This window comes from Pristiophorus japonicus, chromosome 8, assembly GCF_044704955.1.
Source record: "Pristiophorus japonicus isolate sPriJap1 chromosome 8, sPriJap1.hap1, whole genome shotgun sequence".
NCBI lineage: Eukaryota > Metazoa > Chordata > Chondrichthyes > Pristiophoridae > Pristiophorus > Pristiophorus japonicus.
Window position 1 is genome coordinate 76,782,771 of NC_091984.1, and position 11,206 is coordinate 76,793,976.

General features: G+C 41.0%; 1 protein-coding gene across 1 annotated transcript; it reads left to right on the forward strand.

Annotated features, from left to right (window-relative positions):
* The first annotated feature begins 707 nt into the window (after window positions 1–707).
* On the forward strand, window positions 708–2,558 carry jun (Jun proto-oncogene, AP-1 transcription factor subunit). The gene has a single exon (XM_070886121.1). The coding sequence runs from the start codon at window positions 975–977 to the stop codon at window positions 1,929–1,931; it is 957 nt and encodes a 318-aa protein (XP_070742222.1). The 5' UTR covers window positions 708–974; the 3' UTR covers window positions 1,932–2,558.
* The last annotated feature ends 8,648 nt before the right edge of the window (window positions 2,559–11,206 follow it).

Here is an 11,206-nt window from a genome sequence, read left to right on the forward strand (position 1 = left end):
CGGTCAACTTTAGGTCAGCCGAATTCCACTAGAGACCCGCCTCCGCGCCCCTGCCATTGGCGCGTTTCTATTGGCTGCTTCGGCCGTCAGTCAAGGGCGACATGGTTGTCGCCTGCCCCGCGAGCCCCGGTCGCCTGACAGTTTGTGTTCGAGCGTCGCCCACTTTCAAAAGACTTCGCGGCGCCCGCCTCCCGCGACTTCTGATTGGAGCAGTCAACCGCAATCAACCGCAACCTGGATTCCTATTGGCCGGGGCGCACGTCAATCTGTAAACACCGTCAGGTTAGGTTAACACGCCACCGCCCCACCTTCCAACTGAAAAAGATTAAACCCGGTTAATAAACACAATGGGAGGGCAAGATCTCGGGTGGCGTAAACAGATCCGAATGAAAGGTGGATTGTGTTAATTATTATCGGGAACGCTGACAAATGTAGTCACAAACACTTCCCGCCACTCCGCTGACGTCCACCTTAGCGGGTAACCAGATCTTCAAAATAAAGACGTCATCCCATGATGCTCTGCTTTCGCATTACCTCAGCCCGTCGTGCACCGCGATAGTTAGAATCTTCTGGGGCGTTGTTATAGAAACCGAACCCGATATGCAAATTTTAAAACGCCCATACGTAATAATTAGCCAATGGGAACGCGCCGAGGTGACATCATTGCTATTTCGGGTGTATTACCAGTTGCAGATAAGCTTGGGACCCACGCTGCAAGTGCTCAGAGTCGAGTGTGAAACAAGCAGTAAGAACTTGGTAGTTTGCACACTTTTTGCTTTGGGAGCTTTCTTACTGAAAACAGTTATAGTGGGAGAGTTGGGGGGGGAAATCAACTGATTTCCAAAAAAACGTTTATTATTGAATTTTGCGAGTTAGCAAGGGTACGTAGTGGCATTTCTGAACTCTTTAAAAACTCTGCTACATTTCTATTTTGAAACACTTTGTATCAAGAGTTTTTTTTTCATCGGTATTCTATGTCTACGAAGATGGAACAGCCATTCTACCACGACGATGCTCTCAATGCAGCCTTTGCACAGCCTGAAAATGCTGGTTATGGATACAGTCCGAAAATGTTGAAACAAAATATGACTTTAAACCTGTCTGATCCAGCCAGCAACTTGAAACCGCATCTGAAGAACAAGAACAGCGAAGGTATCTTAACGTCGCCGGACGTGGGACTTCTCAAACTCGCATCACCTGAACTTGAACGTCTTATAATTCAGTCCAGCAATGGGTTGATCACTACCACCCCAACACCGACCCAGTTCCTGTGCCCCAGAAATGTCACAGACGAACAGGAGGGTTTCGCTGAAGGCTTTGTCAAAGCTCTTGAAGAACTTCACAAGCAGAATATCCTGCCCAGCGTGACATGCTCAACTCCGTCTGCGAACACGGCGATCCCGGTTTCTGCCTCGCTGCCCATTGCCAGCACTGTTTACAATTCAAATTTGCACCAGGAGCCTCCTGTGTACGCTAATCTCAATAATTTTAATCCTAATACCATTACCACGCAACCTAACTACAACGCCAATACTATGAACTATGCAGCGCCCCAGCATCATCCGATGAGCCATCAAATGCCTGTCCAGCATCCCAGACTCCAGGCCCTGAAGGAAGAACCTCAGACGGTGCCCGAGATGCCCGGGGAGACCCCGCCGTTGTCTCCGATTGACATGGAGTCTCAGGAACGAATCAAGGCGGAGAGGAAGCGAATGAGAAACCGCATCGCTGCCTCAAAGTGCCGGAAAAGGAAACTGGAGAGAATTGCCAGGCTGGAAGATAAAGTGAAAACCTTAAAGGCACAGAACTCTGAACTGGCATCCACGGCAAACCTGCTGCGGGAGCAGGTTGCCCAGCTGAAACAGAAAGTTATGAATCACGTAAACAGCGGCTGCCAACTCATGCTAACGCAGCAGCTGCAGACGTTTTGATTCAAGAACTTAAAGGGAGAACTATTGGTGAATAAATGCAGAGAAGAGGACTGAATTAGCTAAATCAAGACAGAAGAAAAGTCCTGATTGCGCCCTGAGCGCGCATGTACGGAGGGAAACGTGGAGGACTGTGCTTGATGTAAAAAACAGTATGACTGAAATGCTGTTTGCGGCAAAAAAATAAATATCGAGTCATTGTTTTACTTTGACCAAGTCTTGCATGGACCGAAACAGTTCAGGATCATTCAGTATTACCGAATTAAAAACTGCGATAGAGTAGATCGCTTCTGATGTAGCATAATGTTGGGGAGGGCGTGGGAGGGAGTTAAGGGAGGTTAAAGCTTTGAGGCCGGATTGCCTTGAAAAAAATGTACAGACTATGTTTTGTTTCATGAAAGATGATTTCTGTCAACAAAACGTAACCGCTTTAAGCAATAGCCTTTGTAAGTTATTTTTTATGTTACTTATTGGGATAGACCCCAATATATTCTTGTAAATAAGAGATTTGGAGTACTCTAAGTTTACCATTTGTAATAAAGTATATAATTTTTTATGTTCGTTTCTGAGAACTTCTGGGAAAAGTTCAATTATATTTAAGAAATGTATGAATAAAGTATTTGAAAAAGACATTTATTTTGTACTCAATTATTTTCTCTGCTCATAGTGTTCACGGTAATATTGCAGCAACCCTTGGTCTGAATATTGAAAGTACATATAGTGACAAGGATGTACAGAACTGTCCTTTGTGGTCAAGTTTCTTTTTCTGTACGATACTTGATACAGGACAAATGCACGTGTTTACTATAAACTTACTATACATAACATTCAAAATGAAAATACACACTTGCAATGTTCATAACATTATTCAAAAATTGCACTGGGCGTTTCAATTTCACTTTTTTATTTTTCAAAGGATCTAAACATACAGCAGGACGTTTTGGTGCCAATGTCTTACTGTTAATGTCTCCACTGATCCACATCAAGTAACTACTATTATTTAATTTCTAGTACTGCTATTAATAATCTTGTTACCTATAAAGTTTGAGGTGTTTATAAGTAGGGCACATATAACCTATACACATTACTATGTAAACTGAAGAAACACTTCATATATTAGAGCTTTTGCACAAATCAGATAGACTAGTATATGGATTGGGGGGAAATACAGTTAGCATAAATTTATACTTGTAATGTAAACGCACCAATGAACTGGGTGCTTGAGAGTTACCATCCGAGAGAATTAGAATCGGCACACAGGCCTGAAAGCTCGTTTCAGTTGATGTTTTCGACACTTAAAATTCGAACTGGAGACTGACAGGTCCTAAACAAGAGTTGCAATTCAGAGAGGAAGGAGTGGTTACATAAATAATCTATTTGAGAATTATAATCTTGAGCTCGAAATGGTTACACTAAACACTGCTATACTTTGCAATTATAATCCTCAGTCAAGGCTGAAAGGTCACATTAAATACTGTGTTGGGGAATTTAAGCTTTATTGATGGCTGTAATGGATACGCGTGCTTGAATAACGATGTTGCAAGGTACGTGACTAAGGTGGCTTATTTTAAAATGCAGAGAATTGTTGGCAGAACCGTCAATCATAACTTTTTTGCGAAGCTGAAGCCTTCCGTAAAAGAATTACATTTTCAGTTAATTGTAGTTATCAATTCATGCAGCCAGAAGTTCGAGTGGTCCTCAGTCCTGCATGATAACCTATTAAAAAATAGGAAAAAACAGGAGCAAATTGAAATTCTAGATTTCAGTAGAAAATTGCCTTGAAATATGATTTGTTAGACCTTAAAGGGATTTTTTAAAAGAAAGACTTACATTTATAAAGCGCCTTTCACGACTACCGGACGTCTCAAATCGCTTTTCAGGCAATGAAGTACTTTTGGAGTGTATTCACTGTTGCAATATGGGAAACGCGGCAATCAACTTATGCACAGCAAGCTCCCACAAACAACAATGTGATAATGACCAGATAATCTGGATTTTGTTATGTTGATTGAGGGATAAATATTGGCCTTTTGAATTTGTAAAAAGCATTTGGATTGTAAATTACGAGTGTTCCTATTCCTCTTTCTGGACTATGAACACTAATAGCATTCAATTTATTATACTATTGCATGGTACAAAATTGTCAAATGCCAGGAGAAAGATAAAAAGGACTGACTTCAAAATCGTCTAACAATATTAAACTATACAATAATTGTTTAGAAGCAATACATAAGAACATACTAGGAGCAGGAGTAGGCAATTTGGCCCCTCGAGCCTGCTCCACCTTTCAATAAGATCATGGCTGATCTGATCTTGGGCTCAGCGCCACTTCCCTGCCCGCTCTCTACAACTCTTCACTCCCTTACAACAGATACAATGTGCTAACTACATAAGCCAACATATAGCGAATTTCTAAATTCACATATTAAATAGTAGCTGATTCTTGCCTGTTTGGAGCAGCAGTTATTTCGTAAATTATTTGAAAAAACTTAAAATAGTATAAATTACTTTTGTCACCTGTGAAACCGGAGTTTGCCAGTTTTATGTTTAAAAAAATAGGTATAATAGCATTTAATAATTGTATATAAACTGCTTATTTCGACAAGCACAACTGTTGAATACTGAATCTAAAGTTATCTGAAGCCAAGCTTTTAAATAGAAATTGCATAAACATTATAAACAATTCAAATACTTTATTTAAAAAATCAAGCATAACAGGCTGCGAGTTGTTTGTACTAAATAATCGCATGGGCTTTCTAAAGTGACAATATTTCCAACCTTCCACCAACCATTTCAGGTTAATTTCATAATTTAAAGTTAGCCAATCGGCGGCCTCTGATGCGCACTAAAACTTGATTGTAAAGTAAGACCTCCCAATCGTGAGATTTTTGCTGGAATAAACTAAAAGTTACCGGTGACACAGAATTGTTATATTTCAAAAGTAAAGTCCAAACTAAAAATGATGCTGGAAATAATCCATTTATGTTTCTGTTTAAGTGCAATGATAAATATATAAATATAAAAAGGCCCGGGAAAGCACGTTATAGTTTGCTGGAGTTACTCCCTTGTAAGGTATTTGCGCGCTTGCAAGTTGCGTCGTTCAAGCAGTACGGACCTTGCGTGCAGAAGACGTGCTGACGCAGGCGCTGTGCCCACCCGGGAACGTGGGAAGTTTCATTCCCAAATATGGAAAACGCGGTGAGCTCAGTGTCTGAACTAGCGGAAGAGTGATGTCACAATCGGGGTCGCCAGGTGGGCGGGGTTTTACCGGAAAAAAGGGCCCGCGCGCTGCTCTGACTGACAGCTCGGAGCAACATGACTGTAAATAGCAACAAGTAAACAACACACCTACACGGGGGAGGCTTCTTCAGCGCCAGGCATGGAGGCATCAGCTAATGCAAGTGGCGCATCAGAACCTGTGCTGTGCAATCTAACCCACGTATTGCAGATTTTATTGCAGATAAACAAGTGCGCCAGTAGACCCGTTGTCATGTTGAAAAAAGCACTGAAATGTTACCAAAAACATTGAAATAGTATCGTTCTGTATGATCTTCCCAGAAGTGGTACTGAAAATGCCCCATTGTATTCCAAATATATTATTACGCAGTTTTCAACATTTATATAGCGCCTAAAAAGAACATCCCAGTAACGCGGTTAAACCACTCGGACATATACTTCATCCAAATACAGTGTGTGCTAAAATGTAACATGGGATAAAGATATGCGTGTGGTGAGTGAATAAAGTATAAGTTACTTTGAAGACCGGAATTTTTACTTACACTGCCACAGCTTAGAGTTGAACCTTAAACTGATTTCCATTTTGATTGTAAAGTTCAAATTTCCATCAAATTTGCCAGTTTGCGATCATCGATGCGAAAATGTATATAACTTTTGTGATTAAGATACTCGTTGACTGTAAAAAAATACTTTGCACTGAAAAAAATCAGATCGGCTCCTAAAAAAAGTATTCGTTCTATTCTAAAATGGCAGAGAATGTGTGGAGCGAAATTATTGTCCGAACCTTTTAAACCTGCTTAACTACATTATAACAGGAACCAACAATACTGTTTGCATTTCGTTTTAATATGCATTGTGTTTATGCTAAACATATGTAGTTCCTGCTTATTCAGGATAGCCTTAGCATTTCAAGACCTGCTTCCCTCTCATGGTAAACAAGATGACAATGATAATCCCCTTAGAATGGAGACTAATTAACGCCTGTATTATTTTGCGCTCTAAATTCTCATCTCACTGTATTTTCAGAGCAGAGGAATTTGTATATACATTAAATTGAACATTTTATTATAATAACTAATATGCAACTAATAACTAATCATTTAAGAAAAATTCTTTTAAAATCATGTAATCATTATTTCCCTGACACTATCAAGTTATGCATCGACTCCCAATGTTCAACATCTAGGGATATGCAGAATAACAAAAATGAGTACCTTTTCTGCAGTAATCATCCTACAGAGGAGAAACATGGAGTGGTAGTAGAAGCATTGTTGAAGCACTTTTGAAGGGATGGGGTTTGCCAAGGCTTTTAGAGATGCGTAGAGAAGTAAGTTAGAGAGGTCCAGATAATAGGCCTGAGACCACTGAAAATTGACCCACTTATGGTGCAGTGAAGTGGAAGGGAATAAATAGACAGGAGCTACAGCAAGAGGACTGAAGGACACAGGCTGGGACATAAAACTGGAAGAGGTTGCAGAGGCAGAGCAAGATGACGCTTTGGAATGAGAATGAGGATTTTGAATTGAGGGTGGGTGAGTCAATGGAGTTTGTTGAGAACAGGAATGATGGGCAAGTGTTACTAACAGTGAGAAAGTTCATCTTCACCCACCTCTCTCTCCCCCCCACCCCCACCCCACCCCATTGATAAGAAAATATTGCTTTTAAGTTTATTCTGGCAAGTCATTTTGCATAGACCCCCAAGATTTGAGGCTTCTAAATATCTCAGACATAAGCAAAAGTCATGGCTCCAGGACATCCTTTGAAGTGGACCATACTGGATTTCAGCATCAAACTAAAATGTACGGGACGAGACAAAGTTGCAGAATAAGATTCATTATCGAATTCGAAATGTCCAATCCATTCCCTGCAAAGATGTGTACACCTGCTCACTAGCTGTACTACAAAGAAAGGCCATTTAAGAATACTTCTGTGCTATTGTGACAAACTCTTTGATGTCCCAATTGTGCTGTAAATGCTTTGGAACCCACATGCCTAAGTAATCAAGCCTTTGGGGAAGTTGGATCGAATCACTAAATTGTGTGATATGTGTATATGTATTACATTGTTTTTGTAAAAGAGAAAGTACGGTTTGCATTTATATAGCACTTTCCATGACCTCAGGATGTCCCAAAGCACTTTACAACCAATGAAGTACTTTTGAAGTGTAGTCAGTGTTATAATGCAGGAAATGTACTTACATTGTTGACTTATGAGGAAAGGTTGAGTAAGTTGGGCCTCTACTCATTGCAATTCAGAAGAATGAGAGGTGATCTTATCGAAACGTATGAGATTATGAGGGGTCTTGACAAGGTGGATGCAGAGAAGATGTTTCCACTGATGGGAGAGACTCGAACTAGAGGGCATGATCTTAGAATAAGGGGCCGCCCATTTAAAACTGAGATAAGAAATTTCTTCTCTCAGAAGGTTGTAAATCTGTGGAAGTCGCTGCCTCAGAGACCTGTGGAAGCTGGGACATTGAATAAATTTAAGACAGAAATAGACAGTTTCTTAAATGATAAGGGATTAAGGGGTTATGGAGAGCAGGTGGGGAAGTGGAGCTGAGTCCATGATCTGATCAGCCATGCTATTGAATGGCGGAGCAGGCTCGAGGGTTCGTGTGGCCTACTCCTGTTCCTATTTCTTATGTTCTTTTTGTTGCATGTGTTTTTTAAATTCACTTACGGTTTAGTTGCTACTTTATTTTATATATCCTCAAATTGTCTTCTTAAATTGGGTTTCATAATGTTTTTCAAACCAAATCTGCCATTTTCAGCTATAAATATGACTGCTGCTACTGTCATATGTCATTAGGAAATCTGGCCACATTGTACTTGTTTACTCCAGAAAATAGGGATCTCCCACACCTATAGGCTTTAGTCTCCTGACCCATACTGCCACTTTTGTGTTGATTCACACCCAGAATTGCTTGGATGGATGCCAAATGACTGTTTAACTGCACATCAACAATTCTATTCAGTATGGATTAACTCCAAAGATAAATTAATACATGCCAACTGTCTGTGCTTCCTACAGACATCAGCATTTTAGAGCAGTATCCATTTGTTTGCATTCCCAGATGAAAATCAGCACCACTTCCACCTCCGTCCCTCATTGCCCTCCTGACTCATCACCACTCCCGGTTCCACCCTTCATTGCTGTTCACAGCTCCTACTCAAAACTATCTCTGCTTCTGGGAAAGAAACCATGCTGCATGCTGAGGATGGAAATTCTTAAAATTGTTTTGCTCGATCAGGAATTCATTCCTCAAACATGATGCACAGTTGCTCCCCCCTGATGCAGCAGCAAGAGGTAGGAACTGGGAAATAGGAGGGGACGAGTGTGTCAGCAGGAATTAGGAGGAAGGGGACAAAGAATCCCAACGTGAGCTGTGTGATGTAAATGCCAATACTGACAAAGTGAAAGGGTGAAGAGTGCCAACAGGTACGGGTGGGGGGCGGAGGGGAATGAAGATGCCAATGTAACACGGGGAGGAGGTAATGAAGAATGCCTCCATATCATTGTGACATTGTAATAACAATTTAAGAATCTGATTTAATAACAGAGAGCTACATAGAAGATCATACAAGATAGTTATGGATAAAGAAAGTAATTCTGCCCATGTTTCATTCATCCAGAAGTCCTTCCATTGCAGCATCGAATTGGTTCCAGGGTTTTTGTGTTATAGAATCATAGAATCTTACAGCACAGAAAGAGGCCGTTCAGCCCGTCATACCTATGCCAACTTTTTGAAAGAACTACCCAATTTAGTCCCACACCCCAGATTTTTCCCCATAATCCTGCAAATTAATCCTCTTCAAATACATCTCTAATTGCCTTTTGAAAATTCCTATGGAATCTAATTTCACCATCCTTTCAGGTAGTGCATTCCAGATCTTAACAACCCTCTGTGTGAAAACATTTCTCCTCATTTCCCCTCTAGTTCTTTTGCCAATTATTTTAAATCTGTGACCTCTGGTTACTGACCCACTTGCCAGATGAAACAGTTTCTCCCTACTTGCTCAACCAAAAGCCCTAATTAATTTGAATACAATACCTCTATTAGGTCTCCCCTTAACCTGCCCTAAGGAGAGCAATTCCAGCTTCTTGAATCTCTCCACAGGTATCATCCTGGTAAACCTCCTCTGTACCCTTTCACATCATTCTTGACATAATTCATAAAGTGTGGTGCCCAGAGCTGTACGCCAGTTGAAGCCTAACCAGTGATTTGTAAAGGTTTAGCATGACTTCCTTATTTTTCTATTCAATGTCCCTATTTACAAAGCCAAATAGCCTATACACTTTCTTAACTAACTTATCAACTTGCCCTGCCACCGTCAAAGATTTGTGAACATGCACCCCCAGGTCATTCTGCTATTGCACCCCTCTCAAAATAGTGTCAGCTGTGGCTCAGTGGGTAGCACACTCGCCTCGGGGTTGGAAGCTTGTGGGTTCTAGTTCCAATCCAGGGATTTGAGTATTGAAATCTAGGGTGACACTCCAGTGCAGTGCTGAGGGAGTGCTGCACTTTTGAAGGTGCCCTCTTTCAAATGAGACATTAAACCGAGACCCCATCTGCTCTCTCAGGTGGATATAAAAAATCCCATGGCACTATTTTGAAGAAGAGCAGGCGAGTATCTCCGGTGTCCTGGCAAATATTTATCCCTCAATCAACATCACTAAAATAGATTATCTGGTCATTATCACATTGCTGTTTGTGGGAGCTTGCTGTGCGCAAATTGGCTGCCGCGTTTCCCACATTACAATAGTGACTACACTCCAAAAGTACTTCATTGGCTGTAAAGTGCTTAGAGATGTTCGGTGGTCATGAAAGGTGCTATAGAAATGCAAGTCTATCTTTTCTTTCTTAGTACAATTTAGATTATATTGCCTCTCCATGTTGTTTCTCCCAAAGTGCATCACTTCACACTTTCCCGTATTAAATTGCATCTGCCACGTGTCTGCTCATTTCACCAGTCTGTCTATGTCCTCCTGAAGTCTGCTACTATCCTGCTCACTATTTATTATGTTGCCAAGTTTTCTATCATCCACAAACTTCAAAATTGTACTCCCTATACCCAAGTCTAGGTCATTGATAGATATTAAGAAAAGCAATAGTCCCAGTACCAACCCCTGGGGAACCCCACTGAATACTTCTCTCCAGTCAGAAAAGCATCCATTCACTACTACTCTCTGCCTCCTATCCCTTAGCCAATTATGTGCCCAAGTTACAACCATCCATTTAATCCCATGTGCTTCTACTTCTGAATAAGTCTGCTATGTGGTACTTTATCAAATGCTTTTTGAATGTCCATATATATGTCTACTACCTTCATCAATGCAGAAGTTTTTTCTATGTATTGAACACTCTTTCTGAAGAAAAGATCCTCATATCAATCCAAAATTTGTCTTTTACTACATTGAACCTGTGGCCAATGTTTTCTCTTTTCCGTGCACTGTCCCTTTAATTGGCTGTGCGACCATTCAAATTTTGGCGCATGTGCGGTTTCTTCCATATAAAAGCCGGTGGGCAGCCAGCGGGGGACCTCCAGACCCCTGCGCGGCCATAGCGGAACATTGCCTGTGGCCCCTTGCCTTACTCACACAATTTTAATTTAAAGCAGATTTCTAGATTTATCTTTCCATTCTGTTTAACCTCCTACATAATTCTATAACAGTGGCTCTCAGATGCCCTCTTACAAGTTTCCCCAGTCCTTTCTCATAACTCAAACCACTAAAACTAGGGATCAGTCTTGTGGATCTTCTCTGTACTACCTCCAATTCAACATCTGTCCATGATATCCCACAATTTCTTTGCAAGAAACATTGAAGAAATCACCGCAATTTTTGCCATACAATGTTGCTATAGAAGTGGTAGAATGTTAGGTATGCCTCTGCTTAGGTTACATAAGAACATAAGAAACAGGAGCAGGATTAGGCCATACGGCCCCTCGAGCCTGCTCCACCATTTAATCCAATCATGGCTGATCCGATCATGGACTCAGATCCACTTCCCTGCCTGCTCTCCATAACCCCTTATTCCC

What these genes read in the sequence shown, in the direction of transcription:
- jun (XM_070886121.1), top strand. Translation starts at nt 975, where the DNA reads ATGTCTACGAAGATGGAACAGCCATTCTACCACGACGATGCTCTCAAT.